Source organism: Electrophorus electricus, chromosome 6 (assembly GCF_013358815.1).
Source record: "Electrophorus electricus isolate fEleEle1 chromosome 6, fEleEle1.pri, whole genome shotgun sequence".
Taxonomy (NCBI): Eukaryota; Metazoa; Chordata; class Actinopteri; order Gymnotiformes; family Gymnotidae; genus Electrophorus; species Electrophorus electricus.
In genome coordinates this window covers 8,375,799-8,403,298 of record NC_049540.1, presented here as the reverse complement: position 1 = coordinate 8,403,298, position 27,500 = coordinate 8,375,799, and the positions used below count along the sequence as shown (strand labels likewise).

General features: G+C 42.9%; 1 protein-coding gene across 8 annotated transcripts in view; it reads right to left on the bottom strand.

The window, feature by feature from the left end:
- rgs3a (regulator of G protein signaling 3a) overlaps positions 1–27,500 on the bottom strand; it is a 136,196-nt gene that overhangs the window by 59,776 nt on the left and 48,920 nt on the right. For 6 of the 8 annotated variants that reach the window (XM_035526941.1, XM_035526932.1, XM_035526929.1 and 3 more), the window contains one exon: positions 13,628–13,759. In XM_035526941.1, the coding sequence (XP_035382834.1) occupies positions 13,628–13,759 (132 nt within the window). Of the gene's footprint in view, positions 1–6,652; positions 6,773–13,627; positions 13,760–22,291; positions 22,415–27,500 lie in introns of those variants that run through there. The other 2 variants (XM_035526934.1, XM_035526937.1) reach the window with 2 other exon arrangements.

Sequence of the window (27,500 nt, the reverse complement as noted above, 5' to 3'; positions counted from 1 at the left end):
TGATTTAGAGAGCATTTTCAACACTCTTCAAGATTGATTTCATAATCTTAACAATTTTATTCTCCTAACACATGTTAATTCTCCCAACACAGCTTAATTCTCCTAACACAGCTTTATGATCCTAACATAGCTTTATTCTCCTAATAACACAGCTTTATGATCCTAACACAGCTTTATTCTCCTAATAACACGGCTTTATGATCCTAACACAGCTTTATTCTCCTAACACAGCTTAATTCTCCTAATAACACAGCTTTATTCTCCTAACACAGCTTAATTCTCCTAATATCACAGCTTTATGATCCTAATACAGCTTTATTCTCCTAACACAGCTTAATTCTCCTAATAACACATCTTTATTCTCATAACACATCTTAATTCTCCTAATAGCACAGCTTTATGATCCTAACACAGCTTTATTCTCCTAACACATCTTAATTCTCCTAATAACACATATTTATTCTCCTAACACAGCTTAATTCTCCTAATAACACATCTTTATTCTCCTAACACAGCTTAATTCTCCTAATAATACAGCTTTATGATCCTAACACAGCTTAATTCTCCTAATAGCACAGCTTTATGATCCTAACACAGCTTTATTCTCCTAACACATCTTAATTCTCCTAATAACACATCTTTATTCTCCTAACACAGCTTAATTCTCCTAATAACACATCTTTATTCTCATAACACATCTTAATTCTCCTAATAGCACAGCTTTATGATCCTAACACAGCTTTATTCTCCTAACACATCTTAATTCTCCTAATAACACATATTTATTCTCCTAACACAGCTTAATTCTCCTAATAACACATCTTTATTCTCCTAACACAGCTTAATTCTCCTAATAACACATCTTTATTCTCCTAACACATCTTAATTCTCCTAATAACACATCTTTATTCTCCTAACACAGCTTAATTCTCCTAATAACACATCTTTATTCTCCTAACACAGCTTAATTCTCCTAATAACACATCTTTATTCTCCTAACACATCTTAATTCTCCTAATAACACATCTTTATTCTCCTAACACAGCTTAATTCTCCTAATAACACAGCTTTATTCTCCTAACACATCTTAATTCTCCTAACACAGCTTAATTCTCCTAATAACACATCTTTATTCTCATAACACATCTTAATTCTCCTAATAGCACAGCTTTATGATCCTAACACAGCTTTATTCTCCTAACACATCTTAATTCTCCTAATAACACATATTTATTCTCCTAACACAGCTTAATTCTCCTAATAACACATCTTTATTCTCCTAACACATCTTAATTCTCCTAATAATACAGCTTTATGATCCTAACACAGCTTAATTCTCCTAATAGCACAGCTTTCTGATCCTAACACAGCTTTATTCTCCTAACACATCTTAATTCTCCTAATAACACATCTTTATTCTCCTAACACAGCTTAATTCTCCTAATAACACATCTTTATTCTCCTAACACAGCTTAATTCTCCTAATAACACAGCTTTATGATCCTAACACAGCTTTATTCTCCTAACACATCTTAATTCTCCTAATAACACATATTTATTCTCCTAACACAGCTTAATTCTCCTAATAACACAGCTTTATTCTCCTAACACAGCTTAATTCTCCTAATAACACATCTTTATTCTCCTAACACATCTTAATTCTCCTAATAACACATCTTTATTCTCCTAACACAGCTTAATTCTCCTAATAACACAGCTTTATTCTCCTAACACATCTTAATTCTCCTAATAACACAGCTTTATTCTCCTAACACATCTTAATTCTCCTAATAACACATCTTTATTCTCCTAACACAGCTTAATTCTCCTAATAACACAGCTTTATGATCCTAACACATCTTAATTCTCCTAATAACACAGCTTTATTCTCCTAACACAGCTTAATTCTCCTAATAACACAGCTTTATTCTCCTAACACAGCTTAATTCTCCTAATAACACAGCTTTATGATCCTAACACAGCTTAATTCTCCTAATAGCACAGCTTTATGATCCTAACACAGCTTTATTCTCCTAACACATCTTAATTCTCCTAATAACACATCTTTATTCTCCTAACACAGCTTAATTCTCCTAATAACACATCTTTATTCTCATAACACATCTTAATTCTCCTAATAGCACAGCTTTATGATCCTAACACAGCTTTATTCTCCTAACACATCTTAATTCTCCTAATAACACATCTTTATTCTCCTAACACAGCTTAATTCTCCTAATAACACATCTTTATTCTCCTAACACAGCTTAATTCTCCTAATAACACATCTTTATTCTCCTAACACATCTTAATTCTCCTAATAACACATCTTTATTCTCCTAACACAGCTTAATTCTCCTAATAACACATCTTTATTCTCCTAACACAGCTTAATTCTCCTAATAACACATCTTTATTCTCCTAACACATCTTAATTCTCCTAATAACACATCTTTATTCTCCTAACACAGCTTAATTCTCCTAATAACACAGCTTTATTCTCCTAACACATCTTAATTCTCCTAACACAGCTTAATTCTCCTAATAACACATCTTTATTCTCATAACACATCTTAATTCTCCTAATAGCACAGCTTTATGATCCTAACACAGCTTTATTCTCCTAACACATCTTAATTCTCCTAATAACACATATTTATTCTCCTAACACAGCTTAATTCTCCTAATAACACATCTTTATTCTCCTAACACATCTTAATTCTCCTAATAATACAGCTTTATGATCCTAACACAGCTTAATTCTCCTAATAGCACAGCTTTCTGATCCTAACACAGCTTTATTCTCCTAACACATCTTAATTCTCCTAATAACACATCTTTATTCTCCTAACACAGCTTAATTCTCCTAATAACACATCTTTATTCTCCTAACACAGCTTAATTCTCCTAATAACACAGCTTTATGATCCTAACACAGCTTTATTCTCCTAACACATCTTAATTCTCCTAATAACACATATTTATTCTCCTAACACAGCTTAATTCTCCTAATAACACAGCTTTATTCTCCTAACACAGCTTAATTCTCCTAATAACACATCTTTATTCTCCTAACACATCTTAATTCTCCTAATAACACATCTTTATTCTCCTAACACAGCTTAATTCTCCTAATAACACAGCTTTATTCTCCTAACACATCTTAATTCTCCTAATAACACAGCTTTATTCTCCTAACACATCTTAATTCTCCTAATAACACATCTTTATTCTCCTAACACAGCTTAATTCTCCTAATAACACAGCTTTATGATCCTAACACATCTTAATTCTCCTAATAACACAGCTTTATTCTCCTAACACAGCTTAATTCTCCTAATAACACAGCTTTATTCTCCTAACACAGCTTAATTCTCCTAATAACACAGCTTTATGATCCTAACACAGCTTAATTCTCCTAATAACACAGCTTTATGATCCTAAAGGTTTGTCTGTGAACATTCGAATTCTATAACAGAACATGTGTTTATGAACTGCTCTTGCCACTCTATACAGTACAAAACTTAACTGCTAATTTGGCACTGAAATGAAAGAATGCACAAAAATTTCAGTTGCGCTTCTAAATCGTAGGAAATGTCTGTTACTTTTTAGATTTTATAGATTTTCAAACACTTAAAATATTCCACATATGAGAACTGGGCATGAAAGCAATGAGACCAATAGGAGACACAGACCGATACAGAAGTAGAAACAGACAGAGAGACAGAGACAGGGGAGATTGTAACTTTAGAGACCTATAGGGCATACTTTCACAGAGACTGAACACTTCACTCTACCACTACACAGTCAGTTTGTTCAAGCAAATGAATACAAGCAGAATTTTCATGTTCTGTGTGTGTGTGTGTGGTGTGTGTATAAAAATCCAATTGCATGGTAAAAATCTAATGCAAGAGTATTTCAGTCAGAACTGCTGTGATATTGATAAGTGTCTATTCAAAGAAACATATCAGGTTGATTAAGTGGCAAACATTCATTAGTTAAACGGATGGACATATTGAAGAAGGGTATACTATTAAATTACATTTACAAAATCATGATGTCATCTAATTGTTTCATGTTTTTTTAACATGTATTCACCATATTTACCATTTTATTTCAGCTTTTTGGTGACTCACCATGGTAACATTTTTTGAGAATACTGCAATATTACAAACAACAATAGCCAATCACTTTAGACCAAATCAGATGTCTTGCACCTCTGTCCTGGAAACAAGACCTCAGGCAGAAAGTGTTACATTAGGAAATATGAAATGACTTGTCTGTATGCTTCACCTACTATGTTAACTACCATAGGCTCTTATGGAGCCTAATACAGCAGCTATTAATAGTTGAACATTTCGCTCCTCTGAATTCAAGCAAAACAAGCCCGATCAAAGAGTGTCCTTCAAAGTGAGCGGTTCTGTGGCATGAGTTTAACCAGTGTGAGGGACCTGATCCAGCAAGATGAAGGATGCCAGGGCTGAACTGGAAGGCCATTCACTTCTGAAGCCCAAACAACACCAACTCAGATCAGAGCCAAGACGAAGCGCCTGTGTGCTAGCTCTGTGTGTGTGTGTGTGTGTGTGTGTGTGTGTGTGTGTGTGTGTGTGTGTGTGTGTGTGTGTGTGTGTGTGTGTGTGTGTGCGCGAGAGTAGTATAAACGCAGTGTTTATAGCAAGACATCATCATGGTGCAGTTGGACTCTGAGGATCAGTGAGGTTAAAAAAGAGAGAGAGAGAAGGTGGAGATTTGATTTAGTGCTCCAGTTAGCACCCGCTGCTGGCTGCACACAGAGCACCAGCTAAACTGGCCCAGTTCCACTGCCATTTACACTTACTGTGCTGTTATTGCGCAAGCACTGGGTGTCCAGGATTGGGACAAATATATCTAGGCTGTGTGTGTGGCTGCCCACTTGAATGAAGCAAAAAGTTCTATTCAGATCCTACCAAGTCAGGCAGACATTTAGTGACTATTTTTAGTTTCTATGAGGTCAACTGCCTCTTTGAGGCTCTGACTCTAGAGATTTAAAGAGAAAGCTTCAGAAATAAAGATGCAATGGTAGGTAGTCCACTGTGTAGTCTAGGCAGATGTAGACTAGCATGTTCTCATTCAGCAAAGAGGGCACATTCAATAACCAAACACATGAAGCAGTGTCCTGTCAATGACACGAGGAACAGCAGTTGTAATACTGGTTATAACAATGTGAGCATGTTTGTAATACAAGCAGCTTGTAAGCCAAAGGTGGAGAGCTCATTTTCAGATGGCAAAAGTTTCTCCAGGATTTCGTTTTTCAGCTGCATCAAAACTTAATTATTAGTCCAAGCGTGCAAACAGAAATAAATAAACACCGTGAGAGTCACGACAGGACAAAATTGCTGCTGAAATTTAGCTGAATTTGAACACATCTGGTAATAGTGTAGCACTGATGTGCTGTAACATTACATTGGTGTATCATTGAAAGTGGTTAGTGCTTATACCTGTAAGTGCTAAACTTGGTCATCAGCCTGCATTCCCTGGAATTGTTAACTGCTTCACTGCTAACTCCCCTAGATTCCCAACTAGAAAGATTCCCAACAAACTCTCCATAGACCCTGCCCCATGGTTTCTGGAACCATCTTCTCTTGCACAATTTCCTCCTACTGAACACAACACAAACACTTGAACAGTGTTTTATCACACTGCCAGCAGGCAAAAATTCTTTTGTGTGGGCTAAGCAAATGCTCAATTTGGTGGAGCTGTAAATTTGCTTCTTCGCCCTGAGACCGGCGTTCACCAGCTCGTGGTCTAATGCCGCCCAGAGGGTGGCTTCCGGCGAAGGGCAAGCCCACAGGCCTACAGCAAAATGCCACAGAGAGCAGGCCAAAAGGGGCATGTGGGTAGATGATGTGATCAGCAAGGTATTCCAACTGCCCCCAGAACAGCAGTGTTTGCGCATTTTATATAAGCAGGAAGCAGAAGGCAAGGAGCTGGTTGTTATGTGCAGCGTTATGATGGAGAAGGGAGTCGGCCCCGCTCAAAGGCATCTGCCTGATCTGGGGTCTGGATCCTTAGCCCTGTGTAATCACATTCATCACACTCAACTCTGAGAGGTATGGAAATGAATACAACACTGAGGCAATTTCTCAGATACTCAGGGATCTCCCGGAAAAAGAAACAGAAAAGATATCACTGACATAGCCTCTTAGATATGAGATTATTCTACTGCCTCAAGGGATGCAGCTTGGATTAAAGCAGATGCTGAAGTACCCCAGCCCGAAGAATTTCGCTCCCTCTGAAATTGGAAAGTGGGCAGCTTTGAACTCACGTGTCAACCAAAATAGTCACCAGCGAATCGGCAAGGGATTTGACTCCATCAAGCAGCGTTTCAACAGGCCCTCTCTACAGCTCAAAACAAACAGGTAAAACAGAGAGAGATTTTGCATCTCCACCCCTGAGGCAGGAGCCGGGAGTTTCAGCGGCAGAACAATTTCGTTCGACACAGATCTCAGTTGAACTACAACTCAGCAACAACCCCTAATAAAAGTGCTGGTTCTATTCATACCCATAGTGCCCTGACTGAGCAGCCTGCAAGCAGTGAAACTGACTCGCCATTACTCATAGCAGACCTTATAAGCATACATTTCAGCTGCGCTCTTATCAAACGACCACCCACCTGAGAGGGGGAAGAGGGGGGAAAAGTTATGGTTTCTTTGGCTTCCGCTGTGACTTTTTCTTTCCATCACATCCCAAATGCTTTCTGTCAAGCTGTGAGTCACTTCTACAAGAATTATTACATTGTAGTTCATGGCACATGCTGTCCTAAAAATATCACTTTGTCACACTGCCACTGCCTCACACCCAAATCCCTCCCCCTCCCCACATGAGCTGTTGTAGAGGGGAACATCCTCTAACAGTGCATGTGACTCAGAGGGAACCTTTTTCCAGTGGGCTAGGCCAATTACATAAAGGTCACGTCTGCTCGCTGATGACTTCTCAATTAGAAACTGCCATAACAGCACATATACTGCAAACTTAATGATCTGTGACTCCATCACCACAAAGAGCTTTCTGTTGAGAGTCCTGTATTAATATAACACTGCAGTCCCCCAAGAAAGAAATAATCCTGCACGATGACATTTAGAGTCCTCCAAAGACTTTTCCTGAGGGGTCCCAGCAAAATCTGACCTTGCCCAGTATGAAGCACTGGAAAACCAGTTTTATATGATTCCGACATGCACAAGCCACTAAACCGGAGGGTGAATCAATGCAGTGTGATTTAATAACCTGGAATATGGATCTGTTTCATGCAGTATTCAATAGAAATAAAAAGGATTCATGACTTTTATATAAATTAATAATAGGTTGAAATTGTCACCATTTAAACTGACAAAGCCCTTTGTTCTTAACAATTATATATGTGTCTCTTCCATGGCAAAAGGAAAGCATTTAAACATAGATAATGTGGCATAATCCAGCAATATATTATAAATGTATTTTAATGTATCAGAAAAATAAAAAATATAGCAACTGAACAATGTCATGCTATGTGCTCCCGTCATACTAATAAATGTGTCAGATGCTGTGACTAAGAGTATGTAAATGGTTGCATGACATGTTCCAGTTTAATTTATGCCTGTAGGAAAGTGGTGTGCAGTCAGACCTTTCAAGCCCTTCAGAAAAGGAGTATTAAAAAAAGTAGATAGGAAAATCTTAAATGCATATTAAAAATAAAGTAAAATAAAAAACCAACCTAATCATATACGTTGCTTTGCATATTCTTGGTTACTATAGGAAACATTCCTATCTGAGAGTGGTACTAATCAAAACTGCTCATTAGTAAGACTGCAGGGTCTCGCTTCTGTGTGCGTGCCTATATGCCCCTTCTGGTGATATTTTGATGGGTTCTGTGATTTAAGTCTGTTGGCAAAATGTCCAGTGTAAGCAGGCTGGCCCTTCTCAGCGTTCTGGAGAACAGGATATATTAGTAGAACATCACTGTCCATGCTCCTTAGCCAGCTGACTGAATGGTGACAAGTGAGACAGACCCTTCAATGAAAATGTCTCAATAACTCAGCAAGGTTGGCTAACTTTACATAGGACGATCTATGAGATGTATGCCTGGTTTAACACTAGCCTGCAGCACACATGCCACTTTTCTTTCAACTATATTTGCAATTTGAGGAAAGCCGAACTGTATTTTGGAATCCAAACAATAATTCAAGGTCGCCAGGATTTTTTTTCTTTTAGGTTTTTTTTTGTTTTGTTTTAACTCTGTCTTCAATATTCAGTCACATCTTTGCAAGATGAAGATCAACAAATTTCCATTTGACATAATTTCTTCTGTCAGTGTCATACTTCATCTAAAGGAGTCATTAAAATAAATTAAGTTAAAATTGTTACGTGTTAAGTGAAAAAACCTCTCGACCCACTAACAACGGGGGATCCCATCTTCACTGAGAGGGCGGAGAAGAAGGGTCTCCAGCAGCCTCGGGGGAAGCCTGAAGCCGAGGTGATGAGTCATCTCATTCAGCCACAGGAGGAGCTAGAGGAGGAGAGTGGGACTCTCCAGAGTCTTGGCACAACCACAGGATGGTCATCGTTTCCCTGGGTTACCAGCAGTGGGTAGTGAGGACTTCGGACAGAGGAGTCCGGTTCAGCTTCGTAGTACCGCGGCACAGACTGTTTGACTTGGTAATTAGCTGAAGACCTAACCCATGTGTGTTAAATCAGGGAGAACACTAGAGCACACAGTGGCAAGCCGCCTATGACTGCAGTTTGGCGGGCGTGTCTAAGGGACACCAGACCGTCATGCACGGTGTAAAAAAAAAAAGAAAATTGTGGTTCCAAGCAATGGCCAAATATGCCACGTTTCACTAGATGCATACCTGTGACAAAGGATGAGGGCAGCAGCCCGGCTACCGCACCAAAGAGCCAGAGAACAGCAGCCAGGGCACACGCTTTACCATTCTGAGCGGTAGCCTCCGTTATACCAGCATATAACGTGTTATAAGCCATGAGGATGATTAGCTGTTTTTGCACAGACAATCATACATGTAGAATAAACCATGATAGTGTGAGCTGAAGCTACATCTTCAACAAACACTCACATTTCCAGTTAATACTCAAATGTACATGTTATGATCACCTACAAAGTTCCCAATAATAAGAAAGTGTGAATGTGAGTTTGTGAAAGACAGACACAGAGATAGGAAACGAAATTTGCTTTGTAATTAACTTACTGTCTCACCACAGTCTGAGCAATGAATGACCCATTGCCAGAAGGATGCAGACAAATTCATTAACAACTCAAATCATTATAGTTATCCCATTGGCCTCTTACAAATAATGCACTGAAAATTAAATATATTTGTTAAGGCCTGAATAACTTCATGTATTCACTGAGGCTTAATTTTAATATTAAAAAGAATATAAAATTCATGACTGATTTGCACTCTGATTTGAGCAAGTAGTTCAAGGTGTACTGCAACTACCAAGGTGCATAAGCCACTAGGCTAGATAAGAGAGATGCTTCTCACTGCCTCTTCAGCTGCCCGCGTGCCAGAGCAGTGGACAGAGCACTGACCCTGGAACAGCTGCATGTACCCTACTGTAGCAGGACTAAAGGCCCAAGTGCCTTTGGAGGCATCGTGTGGACCGTTTAATTTTTACCACTTCTCTTCCCCAATTAGCCACAGACAGATGTCACAGATCTCTACGCTGTCACAGTGCAGTACAGCCAATCAGATGGGAAGAAAAGCACAAGTGCGTCTGTCACCACACCTTTCCATGCCAGAGGCCAGTCACATAGCACCACTGAGAAGCCGTCCAAATATGGGCAAATTTCTCATAATGGCAACTTCTTGTTTAAGTGGATAGGGGTGAGGACGGAAGTCGACAAGACAGGAAATCCCATTCCTGTAGGCAGAGTCATTGTGGCTCGAAATCAATCCCACCATAGTAATGTCATCTGCATACTTGAAGATTCTCACAGAGTCATTACGAAAGATCCATCATTTGTGTACAAGGAATACAGAGGAGGTAACAAGACACAACCTTGAGGAGCCCCTGTATTAGTTGGTCAAACCCTACAGAATATACTATTTACTTTAACCTCCTGAGTTCTGTTCTGCAGGAAGTCAAATATCCATAAGATATGTAAGATTTGCATTAATTTATTGAAAAGCTTTTAAGGTTTAATTAAATTAAAAGTTCAGCTAAAATCAACAAATGGCACATATGTGTCAGGAACCACTAGGTGCTATAATAAGTGGTGCAAGCAAAGAGACAAAGCATCACTGACAGGGTCGTTTCCCCTGTTTGCCCACTGAGAAGTGCCTGAAACTGAAAAGTTAACCATACAAGTGTCCACCTACTGCATGTTCAGAAACTTGAACTGCTTTCTTACTGTTGGGCTACAGGTCTATAATCATAATGATATTAGGTCTTCACGGTATAGACAGGGGTGTCGTTAGGGGTGGGTCTTCGCGGATTAAGCCTCGACTGTTATGATGCCAGCCCCAAATGACTTTTTCTCAGGTTTATTTAAAAAGTGTGCTTTAGCACTAGTGTTACTTAAAAAGTTATGCTGCAGGGCTGAGCCCATGTCTAGTCAGTGTTCCTTAGTAAAGAGATGATAATAGCAGACTTAAAACCCACCCATGGGTATAGGGATGATGATAGCAGACTTAAAACAACCAGGCAATTTGCATTGCTACGAGGACCAGATAAAAATATCAGTATAAACCAGAAAAGGTTCCTGTGCACACCAATGTAATGTAGCAGAGGAAACCTGGTCTAGTCCAGCTGCTTTTCTACCATTTTCCTGACCTCTTATTCAAAAGGTGGGTGAAGATTCTTGGGGACAATTTTCTGTCCTGCTAAGCTTACTGGACCCCGGTCAAAGCAGCAGTAAAATTCATCAGCGTGGTCAGGTAGGCCTGATCATCCTCAGTTATGGCTGAACTAGCAAATTTAGAATATATCATTTGCTGTAGACCCTGCTAGCACTGGCCCTGAGCTCACTGTCTAACTTGGTTATTATGGTCGGTTTTGGCTTTACTGACTGCTTTCTCAGATTTGTATTAGGCTTTGTCAAGTCCTCTATCTCTACTCTTAAAGGCGCGATGTCTTTTTTACCCATAAAGATCTTTTATGTTAAACTATGACTTAGTGTTGCTGTAACCCAAGACAGATGTTGATGGAATGCACGGATTTCCCGAATGTTGATGCAGCATGTGATGTAGCATGTGACAGCAGTTGTGTATTCATCCGGGCGATAGCACGAATTTGCAAAGACTGATCAGTCGGTGTAACACAAGCTGTTCTTAAGGTAATCCGCCGTCTGAGAGGACAACCGTTTGGCAGGCTTGACTTTCGGTTGGTAGACAGGATCCAAAAAGACAAGGTTATGCTCGGAGTGTCCAAGAGGAGTCCAGGCTGCAGCAGGGAGAGGAATGGCAGTAACACAGTGACTCTTATCTAAAATGTCCTCCTACCCAGCAGCCACCTGGATCTGCCGTTTGTATCTTAAGACTCTCCTCAGATCAACATGGCTGAAGGCATTAGCGTCAGTGCACCTGGGTATGTGTTTTCCAGGTCAGTGATATAGGCCAGGAGCTGCTGTGCTCCCTTCTGCTGGTGAAGATTTAGACCGCAACCAGAATAATAAAAGTGGGTTCCCTTGGTAGGTAAAAGGGTCTGTAATTAATGGTGCAAAACTCCATGGAGAGTGTGACTTCTAATTTGTTGTCATATTTTTGCATCATCTTTGGTTCACGTAGCAACACATGCCACCCCCTTTAGATGTTCATAAAGCATAACCTTTAGTATGAAGTGTAACTGTTGCAGTTGCACCTTCAGCTCCTTTTACACTATGTTTCAGCTGAGCTCAATCATATTAATAATACGATAATAATATTTATATTAATAATAATAAATAAACACTGATTTAGCTATGTGACAGACACACACAACACACCCACACACACACCCACACCCACACACAAACACACACATACACACCCACAGCCACATACAAACACACACATACACACCCACATCCACACACATACATACACCAAGACAGGCACATTCATACATCTGCCAGGACATGAATCAATTCACATCACTCTTCCTCACATGACCAGTTATTATTATAATATACACACACACACAAATGTACAAACATACACACTGTCCCAAGCCGAACACACTGCATAAATCAGTGTATGTGCTTTAAATGGGTCACAGCTGCACTGAGACATCACTCAAAGCCTCTGCTTTCTGGGTGTAAACAAACAAAACAACCAAAACAAACAGAAGGCTGGGACAGAGAGAGGAAAGGGAAGATAAAACAGGGAAAAGAGAGATTATGAGAGACAGAGAGAGATAAACATAGAGAGAGAGAGAGAGAGAGAGAGAGAGGGAGATGTGAGGCAATCGCTGATTCAACTAAGGATAAAAGAGTGGCGAGCCAGAGCATCCCTCTTTTATTTAAAAAGCAGGATGAGAGACATCATTAACAGCAGGTGCTAGAGAGCAGGAGCGTGAATGCCTGCTGCTGTATTTTTAGTCTACTTGGACTTTCAGGTAGTGCATGTTAATGACCCAGAGCTTCACAGAGTCCTGACTGATGCCATTGCATTTGGGCACCTTTCAACACATTGTGAGACGCTGATTGATGGAGACATGGAGCCGGGCTCCGGGTCAGGCTCTGGGTTGGGCTGTGAGCGAACTATGGGCAGATGGTCCAGTCACAAAGCTTCCAAACCATCCTCCCTTTAAAAGGCTCCGCTTTATTACCCGGGGTAGAAGGTGAAGCTACAATACCAGGCCTACAGTTCAAGGGAGCTCCGAGGCCCAGTACATAAAAGAAGCAGAATGCCCTAACACACCTGGCGAGGCTCTGCCGACCTGGTAACCTCTGTAAGGAACAATGAGCCCTTCACCTTCAACTGGCCACTATGTTTGTGGGGCAAGTGCCATCCATGCCAAGCGCATGTGCTCATCAGAGTGAAGGGCTCTTCAATATTTTACTGCGTAAAAAACGAGTGGAGAATTCTCCAAATCTCTACTGCTTGTAGCATGCCTAATACATGCTTTTAGAACACACACGCACACACACACACACACGCGTACACATGCACACACGCACAAGAACACACACAAGCACACACGCACAAGCGCACACATAAGCATAAACACACACATGCGCGCGCACACCAATAAGCTTTGAGAATCTCAGTGGATATTATTGAACAGGCATGATATTGGGCTTGGATACTAAATAACTAGAAAAAGGATTAAAGTCCTATTTAGTCAAGTATCTAACAAAGTGTAATTGGTCTCCAGAAACCACACTTTACAGTTTTGATTACAAACACCAAAATCACAGCACTCCTCAGGCTGAAAACACAATCAATGCGATCATCAATACTCGGCACAATAGCTCTGACCAAGACACTGTCATGTTCCACGATCACTAACCACAAGATTAGCAGTATTAACACACTTAAAAGATCGATGAAGCAGTGAGACAGCCATACTGCAAGACAAGGTCACGACTCTCCGTGACCCTCAGTAACCTGTGAGAAGGCGAGGGATGTGAACAAGAGAGTCTGAAGGAGTGAGCATGAAAGAGGAGGAATACCTGTTCAGGAGGGCCAGAGGTCTCACTGTGATGAAGCCGGAGCTGTTTGTCGATGTTGTCACTCAGATACTGGCATACTCTCCTCTTCTGCTCTAGAGAATATGCCTCCAGACTCAGCAAACAGTCACATTTCTGTAGAGAGAGAGAGACAAAGAGAAAGAGTGAGAGAGAGAGAGAGAGAGAGAGAGAGGGGTGGGAGGAGAAAAAGAAAGGGAGGGGAAGAAAGTTAGAGAAAGTGAAAGAGACAAAGAAGAGGTGGATTGGTTGAGAGAGAGGAAGAAAGAGAGAGAGGTAGAGTAAAAGACAGAAAGAGGGAGTGGGAGAGAAGAAGAAGAAGAAGAAGAAGAAGAAGAAGAAGAAGAAGAAGAAGAAGAAGAAGAGACAGATGGAAAGTGTTTAGAATTTGATTGAGTGTTTGTGTCTTTTCACTGCCGAGAGGAAGAGATGTTGGATGAAAGCAGGACCCAGTCCAACTCATTCTACTCTGTTAGAGCTGAACCAGAACCCAGTCCAACTCATTCTACTCTGTTAGAGCTGAACCAGAACCCAGTCCAGCTCATTCTACTCTGTTAGAGTGTCTTATACAGTCCTGCTTCATTTGACAACAAATTCCCAAAAGCTCCATATAAGCTTTCTAAATGTTTCCTCACAAAAAAAAAAGATTGTTGCAGGTTTTCTCTTAAGCAGTTACACCAGGGTATCTGGTTTTGTGAAGTCCAACATTGTAGAATGTGATCCAGCATTGATCGACAACTTGGGTCAAAGACAGAGCTGGGTGCTTTCCCAAACTCAGGTGGAGGCACATCCACACCCGAGCTGCTGGGTGGTGGTGAAGTAATGGCATTATCCATATAATCGATAACCACCAGCAGGGATTCTCCTCACAAAGCAAATTAGTGGCAAGCCTTGATACACAGTCATGTTCTTATTTAACGGCCAAAACAAATGACCTGCTGTAAGTCTTTTTGGGTGAATGGTGCCCTGCTGAACATGGCCTAATCAGGACTGTTAGACTAGTGCCTTGCCTCTGTGCCAATGTCCTGATGTGATTAGTCTGAGCAAAATGTTCAGGAGGGAGAGAGCAAGAGAGTGAGGTTACTGAGTGAGGGCGTGAGTGAGAGAGTGGGTGAGGGAGGAAATGAGGGAGTGGGTGAAGGAGGTTGGTGAGGGAGTGGGTGAGGGAGGTTAGTGAGGCAGGAAATGAGGGAGTGGGTGAGGGAGGAAATGAGGGAGTGGGTGAGGGAGGAAATGAGGGAGTGGGTAAGGGAGTGGGTGAGGGAGGTTGGTGAGGGAGTGGGTGAGGGAGGTTGGTGAGGGAGTGGGTGAGGGAGGTTAATGAGGGAGTGGGTGAGGGAGGTTAGTGAGGGAGGAAATGAGGGAGTGGGTGAGGGAGGAAGTGAGGGAGGAAATGAGGGAGTGGGTGAGGGAGGTTAGTGAGGGAGGAAGTGAGGGACTGGGTGAGGGAGGAAGTGAGGGAGGAAATGAGGGAGTGGGTGAGGGAGGTTAGTGAGGGAGGAAGTGAGGGAGTGGGTGAGGGAGGTTAGTGAGGGAGGAAATGAGGGAGTGGGTGAGGGAGGTTAGTGAGGGAGGAAGTGAGGGAGTGGGTGAGGGAGGTTAGTGAGGGAGGAAATGAGGGAGTGGGTGAGGGAGGTTAGTGAGGGAGTGGGTGAGGGAGGTTAGTGAGGGAGGTTAGTGAGGGAGTGGGTGAGGGAGGAAGTGAGGGAGGAAATGAGGGAGTGGGTGAGGGAGGTTAGTGAGGGAGGTTAGTGAGGGAGGAAGTGAGGGAGGGAGTGAGGGAGGTTAGTGAGGGAGGAAATGAGGGAGGTTAGTGAGGGAGGAAGTGAGGGAGTGGGTGAGGGAGGTTAGTGAGGGAGGAAGTGAGGGAGTGGGTGAGGGAGGTTAGTGAGGGAGGAAATGAGGGAGTGGGTGAGGGAGGTTAGTGAGGGAGTGGGTGAGGGAGGTTAGTGAGGGAGGTTAGTGAGGGAGGAAGTGAGGGAGGGAGTGAGGGAGGTTAGTGAGGGAGGAAATGAGGGAGGTTAGTGAGGGAGGAAGTGAGGGAGTGGGTGAGGGAGGTTAGTGAGGGAGGAAATGAGGGAGTGGGTGAGGGAGGTTAGTGAGGGAGGAAATGAGGGAGTGGGTGAGGGAGGTTAGTGAGGGAGGAAGTGAGGGAGTGGGTGAGGGAGGTTAGTGAGGGAGGAAGTGAGGGAGTGGGTGAGGGAGGTTAGTGAGGGAGGAAATGAGGGAGTGGGTGAGGGAGGTTAGTGAGGGAGGAAATGAGGGAGTGGGTGAGGGAGGTTAGTGAGGGAGGAAATGAGGGAGTGGGTGAGGGAGGTTAGTGAGGGAGGAAATGAGGGAGTGGGTGAGGGAGGTTAGTGAGGGAGGAAGTGAGGGAGTGGGTGAGGGAGGTTAGTGAGGGAGGAAGTGAGGGAGTGACTAGTCACAGGAGGGATGACCGTGAATGCCCTTGGAGGGATTCAGCACAAGCTCTTCTGCCTTACTTAGAACACTGGTTTGTGTTCACTAACACACACCCGTGCTCATTCCCACACAACCACATACACACATATGCACACAGACACACATACATGTGCAAAACACACACACATTATTTATGACATCCTTTAAGGACTGAGTATTGGCAGACTGTTCAGTCTTGGTCTTTTCTGGCACATCTGGCAACTCAATGATACCATACCCGCATGCATTCGTGCACACACACACACACACACACACACACACACACACACACACACACACACACACACACACACACACAGCAACATAATGTGAATCTGGGCAGTGCATGGTTAATGACAAATAAGCATTATAAAAAAGCAATAACAAAAAAAACAAACATTCTATTTGTGTGCTATTTTCTGGTCATCTTAAGAGTAGCCCTCAGAGAAAAAGGGCATTTCTGCCCTGAAGCGAGCGATTAGAGGGTAGGCCTGCTCTGTGAAACACATCCCCACAGGGCAGGCATGGCAGTGCACTGGGACCAGCGTGTGTTCCACTCAGACTGATTAAAAGAAACGAAAACCTCATCACCCAGTGCTCCTGAGGTGTGCTGCCTGAGATGTGTGCTTCGTCAGCAGCTGTGAGCAGCTGAGCATGTCTGCTAATGTTTGGAGGGTCTGGCTGTTGCCCTTGTAATGTTCTTATACAAATACTTGGGTAGTATTTGTCCTTCGGCTCTTACACTTTCTAAAGTGGTTTATTTGTGTGGGAAGGCCTGAATCAGCAACATGTATAAATTTGGTTAAAAATACAAATTCGCAGTAAGTGCCTATTAACTTTATCAAGACCTAAGAAAACAAAACAAAACAGAAAGGACGGCGAAAATCAAATTAGCTTTAAGCATCCTTGCACAAAATGCCCATTACTCTGGTAGAGTGATTCTGAAAACAGGGCGTTACAGGAAACACTTGTGAATGAGGCCATATGCTCAGGGATGTAGAAAAAGCACAGTAGACCATAATGAACAGGCAAAACACTGCAGTTACAATCAATTATGCAAAGTGTGAAGGCTCACTAGGACCTGCAAAGCAAGCCATATTCTTGGCAAAGGAAGGATAGAAAACACTTGGCAAATAATAGATAAAAAATGGGCCATATTCTGATGCAGCGCGGCCAAGAAATTCAAAACGATGCTAACGTTGGTGAAATCCAAGCTGTCACATCCAAATCATAAAGGAAAAACTATGGGTTGATCATTAAATAAAAATGACATAACTCCATACACAATTCCACCTGTACCTCGTAACACTAAGAACTCGGTCAAATCCTCCACTAGGATTTCTTGCTGTTGAGACAACAGCATGACCAGCGTGCAGAGAGCGGTTGAGAGGATGGGGGGTAGAGCGAGACAGGGTCATTCGCCATGCTTATTGTTGGAGGGAAGATGACATGCAGCTGTTTCAGTGGCAGGCACCGAGATCAGTATGAATCATTCCAGCCTGTCCATCATTTGAATTTAATGTAAGGGTTGGTAGTCTGCTGATATGGTCCAGCAACAATCCCTGAGAGAATTCTGAGACAGCTACCGTGCCTGACAACTCCACTACTACATTCTAAAGATCAGTTGGTAAAGACAGGCAAAGCCATGGATTGGTCCATTTTTTAAATGTTGGTCACAGCCAATTCTCACCTCAGTATCTGTACAGTATATGGTCTCATGTGGAAAGAACCAGCATGAGAGGGTTATAAAGACTAATGCCAACTGTCTCTGTGATGCCTTTGGCCAAAAGATGATACAAATACATGTGATACATTTGTAATGAATTTGTGATGTTTTTGCAATGCGTTTGGTCAAGCACTGAATCTTTTGGAGCTGTCCCTTATACAAGTACATGCTAACTCCCTATGTGTCTTAGAATATAATGATGTATGTAGTGATGTATTGTTCATCTTTGATCTTAGCATGCAGCGTTGACCTGCTGATTGTGGGCATCTGGACACCTAAACATGTTCAATGAATATATATATATATATATATATATATATATATATATATATATATATATATATATATATATATATATATATATATAGATAGATAGATAGATAGATAGATAGATAGATAGATAGATAGATAGATAGATAGATAGATAGATAGATAGATAGATAGATAGATAGATAGATAAAATTAGAAAGGGAGAGGCATATGACTCAATGCCGTTCTGCCGTCCCAGACGCACAGAAGTAGCAAGGCAGCTAGACGTGCACAGGTAGAAACTCTAACCGCGGCACCATCTTCCCCCATTCTCCTACACCTGCAGGTGCGCGACATACCTCAGTCGCAATGGCGTCAAGCCCACCAGCAATAACAGACTTCCGCTCAGGAGCATACGAACACATGGGAACCAAAGCACAGGTCCGTGCTCCTCAATTCTCTGCTACGGGGTGGGTGGGGGACTCTCCTGGGCAGCCAGAGAGGAAGCCTGCATATTTATTTAGAATGGGTGTAAACAGGAGACAAGCACGCTCGCAGATGTCCCACACACTGACATCACTTCCTTCAAACTGAGTGATTTGGGGGGGGGGGGGGGGGGGGACGACACGACACACCCAAAAAGAAAAACAGTATCCCACACCAGTGTCAGGCTCAGCCACCCACAAGCAAGTCAGGCAAAGGCTAGAAGATTTGTGCCTGCCACTAAAGCTTTAAGAAAATTACACCCTTTTATTTCTGAAGTGTACGCACAACAGACAGAAACATGCCAAGAGCAGACTAAGCCTACCTTCATTCTCCCGCGCCTAGTCATACAGCCCCCATCACAGATAATACACTAGCAGATTATGTGTAGCTTAACCAGGGCTTGGGACCTTGGGCTTTGTGTGTGTGTGTGTGTGTGTGTGTGTGTGTGTGTGTGTGTGTGTGTGTGTGTGTGTGTGTGTGTGTGTGTAATACTCCTCATCCAAAAAAAAAAATCTACATTATGCATTCTTATTCTGAATGAATTCCTCCTCTGGCCTTTCAAAACAGACTCAGACTCCAGACTCCACAGCGGGAACCTGATGCAGGCAGAGGTCGTGTGCTATCCTGGACAAACTGTGAGAAATGTCTCAAACAAGACATGTCTTCTCCTGGCTTCTGCAGGCCCTGGGACTGATGGACTCAGCTGAGTAGAAGCCTGGTCCATTCAGAAGCCCGTCCCACCCCATAACCTGCATCGCGGCTTTCCACAAGATAGCCCCACTCCCCAACTAAGCTGAACCACTAGACCCCCTTTCTCCTCCAGATCATGCTCCACCTCCTCCTTTGTGAGAAGGACTAGTGAGAGGATGGGGAGGTTGCAGGGCACAGGATGAAAAAACAGACAGTGTCTAGCAGACAGAGTGGCTTCTCGAGCCTGGCGGGGTTTAGTGGAATGCAGTTTCCCAGGCCCTGCTAATGAAGCCAGACCAACGTTCTGGATTCAGCTGGGCTTAGCAGCGCTGCCTGGCTCTTGTATGACTGTGTAGGCGAGGAACCAGTGAGTCCCTCCTTGTCGTGAACCCTGCTCTCCTGCCATCAAGTGACTGGGAGCTTGGGTAAGGACGACACTCCCCCAAGGGGGAACAAAGAGGAAATATAATGTATCTTCACACAGGGCTCAGTAATACCCAGACATATTTTCATTTCTGATCACGCATATGCATGATGTAAACACAAGTCCCATTGGCAAGCGATCCTTGTTGTGTGTGTAGTAGGAGATGACAGATCTAAAGTTCATAAAGACTCTTAATAATGAAACAGCTGGAAATAACTGACCTCATCTCTGTCAGCTCTAAAGTTGATGGTCTCTAAGGTAGCCACGATTTTAGAAACAAGGTCAAGCTAGCGTGCGATCTTCATGTTAGCATCCCCAAGAGTCGGCTGTGGTCTGGTTTATCGCAAGATCAGACTCAGTTTAGGACCACTCTAAGCCCACTGGCCCATAGTGTGTGAGGCAGGGCAGCCACAACACAATGTTTTCTGTCTAAATGGTATGACCGTGGTAGATTAAACGCAAGGATCATAACAAACATGTAACAGACAAGATATTGATATGGTTATAGCTGTGATAAAGTCTTTCCTTGCTATCTGAAATGGGAAATGGGTATCTCCTGTTCTCAGGAGGAGTGTGAGGCAGAATGTCCCCGGCAGGGTTAGGCATGCACAGGGAGTGCCCTACAGCCAAGGGCCACAGGGCAGGCCCAGCGTCTCTTACCAGCAAATGAGTGGTCAGGAGACACTGGTATGTGCTGTTGCCATTAACAGCGGAGGGGGAAAACACAACAAAATAATAGCATGTTTGTAATGGAGTCAGACACTAGTTGTGGTGTTTGTCTTAAGCAGGGATGAAGTCTTCTAATAGCTATTACAACAGTGTTGTATAACATTTACATAACTTGATAGATTAATCAACAAAATAATGTCAATCTGAAGGCAAGGTTCCCTGTCAGTTGATCGTGATGGATGGCTGTTGTTTCAAGATAGACAGATTACCACACAATGACAAGCAGGGATGTTGATGAAACATTGCTGTCGATCTGATCAACTTCTCCCCGCCTGCGAGCTTGCTATCCTAATTCCATAGCAGCATGTTTTATGGGCTCTCACCAAGGCCGCCGCCTGGGAATATTTCACCGCCACCATTTTTCTGAGCCAGTGAGATTACAGGCTCTGCCTCTGCCTAAGACATGCCTCAATCGAGTAGCAGCATTCCATGTAGGCCATAACTGGAGGCTGGTTGAGTGCAGTGTATTAGAGCGTGCTGGGCAGAGGTGAGATCTGGTTTGAGGAAGATCAGTGAGTGGCTGTAAAGTGAGTTAGTTTTGGTGAATTACATTTTTTTTTTTAAGATTTCATTGGTTCCCTCCATTTTGGAGACCGGCCTAAGGAGGACAAATCTAAGTAACACAGACGGAGAATAAAACTGGCCCAAACTGGCCTGTGTTTGTGGTATATGGGCTGTAGATGGGATTAGATATACAGATGCTCTGGGTTGTGCATCTTGCATTTTAAGGCTGTAATTGTAACTATCACAATTACATGTTACACAATGTTTAGAGGTTCCACTGTACCATCATACTAGGCCTGAGCTATGAACTGGACCAAGGCCACAGCCTGGAGGTTGGCACAGCCATGTGCACTCTGTGGAACAGGCTTCCATTCAGACAGAAGGCGAAAGAGAACTTTCAGTACCACATTCTCGAAATAGCATGTCAGAGAGTGCAGAAACTTCAGAAAACTTATGACACCGACAGACGGGAGTTCAACAGACAGGCCCTGTGTCTTCCTCATGATGATTCCACGCAACTAACTTCTACAGTCTAAAAGAAGCCATGAATCAGGCCAAGCTCACAGGACATCGCGTACCCAAACAGCCAGAATGCTGACCTGCAGCTTACTGTCTTGAATGTGATGCTTCTGTTTTCAGCCATTGCTTCCCTGCAAAGATTCTGCCAGCTGCAGCAGCAGCACTGCTCTCTTAAATACAGGGTCATCTCCTCCTCTCATATTCGCTAGAATCTGCCTCTGTGTTTGTTCCCGCTGCTTCCGCAATTTGTCCGTCTGTTCGTCCATGAGCTCATGGTGGCGCACGTCACGGTTTTTCAGTTCTTGCCCAACTCACGTGTCTGGGGTTGTGTTGTGAACAGGTCCTGGTGTCACATGAGCCAGCAGCCATGGGAGTAGGCCGTTAAACAGCCCTGCAGCCATTATGCCAAAGGTGGCCCGTCTGTCACAACGTTACAGATGGCCATTATAAAGCCAGCAATTTCACTGGCACAGGCCTGAGAATCCAATAATGGTGCACTGCCCTGGAAACAGCGGCTTCACTACCTCCCTCCCAAGCACTACCAATAGATAATAGATATGCCCAGCACACAGACACAGGACTGGAATAAGATGCTAAAAGTAGTAGCTGTTATTTTTGTATAACCCTTCAATCAGTAGTTGCAAATAATTGACAATACATCTAGTCTGCAGTTACTGTTCAATTCAATAGTGATGATGATAAATATGGTGACAGATATCACAGACACTACAAGCACTATGTGCATCTAACTCAACATTCATCACCTTTAAAACAGTCTTTTAAAAAGTTGTGTATGAAACGAGTGTCCCTTCTCCTACCCTGCTACCCTATGAAACCTGTTCCCCTTCTCAGGACGTGACAGAAGCCAAGGTGAACTCACGTCGGTATAGTCAGCAAGCAGCTGCTTCTGCAGGGAGTCTCCAGATCTGAGAAACCTCTTCCTACTCACTGCTCTGTCCGACAGGTTCCCCATACTTTAAATCCACACAGGAAAGCACACAACTGCTCTGATGTCCTCTCGTCTCTGTGTCTCTGTGTGTCTCTCTCTCCATTCTGTCCCTCTTTCACACTAGCCAGAGTAAATCTGGGTTAACCATGCTCCTTGGTGAGCTGGTGCTAAAATTGTCTGAAGCCCCACTAGCATGCAATGGGAGGGGAGCCCTGTAGCTGGAGCTTGGAGAACTCACATCAGGTCATTATGACAAGGATGAGCTGGACAGCTGGGAAGAAAACACACTGGACTGAACACAAAAGCCCACATGAATGTTCCAATCATCAATACAGTCTGAGGCCCCTCGAGGCTACATGACTGATTCTGTGTTTTCTAGGAATTCGCCATTTTTCCAGCCTCCGGGTCCTTTGCCATGACAGACAGGGGGGGAAAAAGCATTTCATGCTTCTAATAGCATAGGAATTTTTGACAATAATGGCAGCGCTCCAAATGAAAACAAATCCTTCAGGATTATTCTCAGAAGGCAATTCTCACAAGACTGCAGGCCAAACAATTCAAATTTACAGATGGAGACGGAAGTCTGGGAAGCCACTGTAATCTGCCACTGTTAGAAGAGCAGGACCATGCCTAACGTTTCACAGAACACCTGCTCCAACACTGGATTGGACCTGCTCTCTCTAGCATGGCCAAAACCCAGAGAAGACCTGAAGGGGAAAGAGGGGAAACAGACTAGCTGTACCAGCACGGACGCAAGGACCACGAGGGACGGCACGTGTGACCGCGGACGCGGGAAGGCGGAGGATGCTGGAATGCTACTACCTAACACCACTCGCTTTAGCACTCTGCCTACATTCCTTCTCCAGTGTGATGCACTTGTGGTTGAGCTTTTGAGGCCAGTCCCAAAGTGCGTTTGAAGTGGGCCAGACGGGAATGCGTGGGTGTGTGAGAAGATGTTTGGAGTAGCATCTAAACACTGAGAGTAGAGAAGCTAAGATAGAATTCTTCATGGCAGTGTTGATAAGCAAATCTATAGATTTGCTAACTCTTCCATTTATAAAGATTTGGTTTACTCTCTCATGCTCAACATCTAATGCACTGAGTTTCATAGCTATGCAAGATAAAAAATCTACCCTAAGACTTAACCCAAACAGTGAAAAACACAACATTTCTTCCTTTAAAATTGCCCTTTTGAAAATGTAATTAACTTACACTGACAAACCACATGCCATGCAATAAAATTGTGTCAGACCACACAGAACAGTTCAAGTATTGGTGATGATTGTTTCTGACCTGCTACAGTAAGGCAGAGTCATCAATCAACCCTCTTCCTCTTAACAACACATTCAAGGTCATCTGTGAGAAACAAGGTCCAAAACGGAGACATTTCTTCCCAGATGCTATTTTTCCTTCATCTACCCAACACAATTTCACCTCTATATCTGGCAAAAGACCCTTGGGGGAGAAGAAACCTCAATGCAATTATACCTTGCAGAGGAAATGGAAAAGGCTTTAACTTTGGCATGGATTATGTGAAAAAGACAGGAGGAGGCAGAAACACACATATACATACACACACAAACGTGCAAGCACACATACACAAGTGACCTATGCTTCTAATGAGATTGTTTACCAGCTTCTACACTCTCTCTCTCTTACTCCTCTCTCCCTTTGGCTCTCACTCACTCTTACTCCTCTGTCTCTTCCCCTCTCCCTCTCTCTTCTTCTCTCTTTAGCGCATTGACCCCAGGCTGAGACAGCCTCCAGCTACTATTGTTGCAGTGCACAGAGACAAAGGAGAGAGCACTCCACTTAGGGCCATAGATTACATTACTGAAGGTGGGTGGGGGGCCTGCTAGCAAGGCCAAAGTACTCCACCAGCCCACCCCGTTAGCACAGCCACACTAACTTCTGTTTTGACCATAGTAAAGACAGATATACCTTAGATGGGCTATTTATTCATTTATTTTGGTTTGAATTCATTTTCATTTATTACATTTTTTATGCATTTATTCAGCAGAGACAGTGGGCAGCCTATTAAGGCTGCTGTCTGTAGTTTGCTGCTGTCCCCACTGACATGATGCATCATAGGCAGCATATGTCCTTAAGACTGTCTGTAGTTTGCTGCTGTCCCCACTGACATGATGTATCATAGGCAGCATATGTCCTTAAGACTGTCTGTAGTTTGCTGCTGTCCCCACTGACATGATGCATCATAGGCAGCCTATGTCCTTAAGAATAAGCAATTCTCCTTTAAGAGAACAAGCGAGACCTGGGGTATCATTTCACAGATATTTGGTTGAATAACTTCAGGACAGCTATTAAAACGTGCCGGACACAAACTGCACAGCTAACTCCCCTAGGAGGAACAAAATTAATGGTGCAGGCTTGACACGACCAGCGCGTGACAGGCTCCCGTTCACCTACTCCTGGACGCCTCATTACTAAATCTGCCCTTGCTATGTGTAAGAGGAATATTTAATTTCTGCCTTTTTTTCTTTTTTGCTCGACTACTGGACCTCCTCGGAGTTAGCCGAGCTAAGGTTCTGAGCGGGGTTATTCGTTTAAGGACATCCGCAGTTTGTCCAGCAGAATGTCACACCGCATGTCCGTACAGCTGCAGCATGATGGTAATGTCTTGTGCTTCAGTGCCCCACGGAATCACATGTCCTGGACCCGAAGCAGCACAGAAACTTTCCTAGAGGTCACAAGCTGTTTTAACACTAAATCACACATTAAAATGACCAGAAGACAGTCCTATTAAAACACTGCACACGTCTGCTCCTATCTGTAAGCCCCCAATCACGCTGAAATGAGTCTCAGGTACGGTAAAGCACATCAGACTCGATATAAAAGAGTAGTCACACAAAGTGTACTGCATGTGTTGCAATGACCAAGTGCGAAGAATGCATCACACACATTATCCACGCCGACGTCTCTCTGTCAAGTGGTGAAGAGCGGCTCAGCTCTCCAAAGCCTGCTACCAAGATTCCAAATGAACCTGGTGACCTTGTGGTAGTATTTTCTGAATTTGTTCAAGCACAAATTCAAACAGTGGATAGTCCAGTGCACTCTACTGTCCTGACCTACTGTCCCCCATTGTGGTCATTACAGAGCATTCCTGCTTCAAGTGCACACTGGAAGTGAGACAGCTGAGTCTATCATCTTTAAGTGAAATGGACAGGAAGAGGGGTTTACTGTGCCATTGGCAAAAATCAGCCACAATGCCACTAGGAGACCCAGCCATAGTGTCACTGTACAAACCCAGGCACAGCATCACTGCCTAAAAAAGCAGCGTTCACTCACACACACACACACACACACACACACACACACACACACACACACACACATACATATGTACATACACACACACACGCACACACACACGCACACATACACGCACACATACACGCACACATACATGCACACATACATGCACACATACATGCACACATACACACACACAATGGCTCAATCACAAATGAACATGACATTTCTTTCAATATGTCAAAGGATTGTAAATATATATGATCAAAATGTTCATTATTACAAAAAATATGGAGCAACATTTCATAATTTTCAAAAACTCATTCATATCTTATACAGCATAAATATGTGTTTAATAGAACATGCAATACAAAGTAAATAAATACAACTCTGGAAAAAATTAAGAGATCATTGCAAGATTGCTCTGGTTTAACTATATATAGGTATGCAAAAATGAACTTTTTTGTTTCATTACATAAACTCCATTTTTCTCAAATTCCAAATACAAATATTGTCATTTAGAGGATTTATTTGTAGAAAATATCAACTGGTCAAAATAGTGTTTTCAGGACTGAAATAATGCAAAGAAAACAAGTTCATATTCATTTTTAAGCATCACAAAACCTGTTTTCAGAAATCAATATTTAGTGGAATATCCCTGATTGTCAGTCACAGCTTTCACGCGTCTTGGCCTGCTCTCTACGGTGCTCGTTAAGCAAGATTTGATTCAGGTGATCACTTATTCACCACCTCGTTATGTACAACAAGGCGTCCCTGTGTCGGAATTCAACAGACACCGGAATGGAATGGCTGCCATACACGTAATTCAGAGGTTTTTCCTCACCTGTATATATGGTTCTTATAAGGCTTTTACAGATCTTTTGCATATGTAAAAAAGGAAACAAGACCAGGCACTGAAATAGTTTGACAGCAAAATAAATCTACAATAAATGAAGATATAAATGGAATTGTCTGGATAATCCAAGCTTCACTCCTCGCTTGTGTTTCTGTGACGGTGCTGAGATCCAAAGAGGTCCAATCAAACACAAGCTTATGCCAAATCATCCATTAAAAAGCACTGCACACTGACAGGCAGCGTTCAAAAACCAAACCCAAGAACACCCCGCCTGACCAGGAGGCCAGAGAGGTGAAAGTGGCCTTTCACAATCATGACAGAAACAGATGACACAGACTGTCACTCAGACACTTAAGTCATGCTCGTGGACACTGCTGCCATCGCTCAGTAGCCTCTACGACATCCAGCATCCGAGGCCTCATCATATTTGAAGGAGACAATGAGGTGACAGTGAAGCTAATGAACTCTTTTGTGACTGTTATACTCAATCACTGTGTCAGCTGCACTGGAACGGAGACGGAGTATTTCAGCTTTAAGCAAAACAGACAGAATGAGGGGCTTTTCCGTTTATGATACACAATGCAATAACATCACATCTTAAGTGACACCCAGCCATACACGAGGCAGTGCATACACACCCACCCCACAGGCACAAATCACGGCTCAGGTGTGCAACTCGCCCCTTGTTCACTCTGCACACACCACCGGAGTACTGATCACACATCTGTTCTCAATGTCCCCAGAACTACAAAAAAACAAAAAAAACAGTTTTCTTCCCACAGTGCTTTGCATTAGCATACCAGCCGGTCTAAAACCACGCCTGCTTCATACCTGCCTCAACCATTCATCACAACCAAGTTTACGTTTAGTTGTTTGCATTCACTCTGGTCTCCTTTTTCTTCTTCTTTCGGTTGTACTTACAGTTCTGGGTTCTATAAATCCAAAGTGCGCTCAATTGCACGCATGTTGCACTACTGCCTTGCATGTCAAATAATGACTTTTTTTTTTAATTAC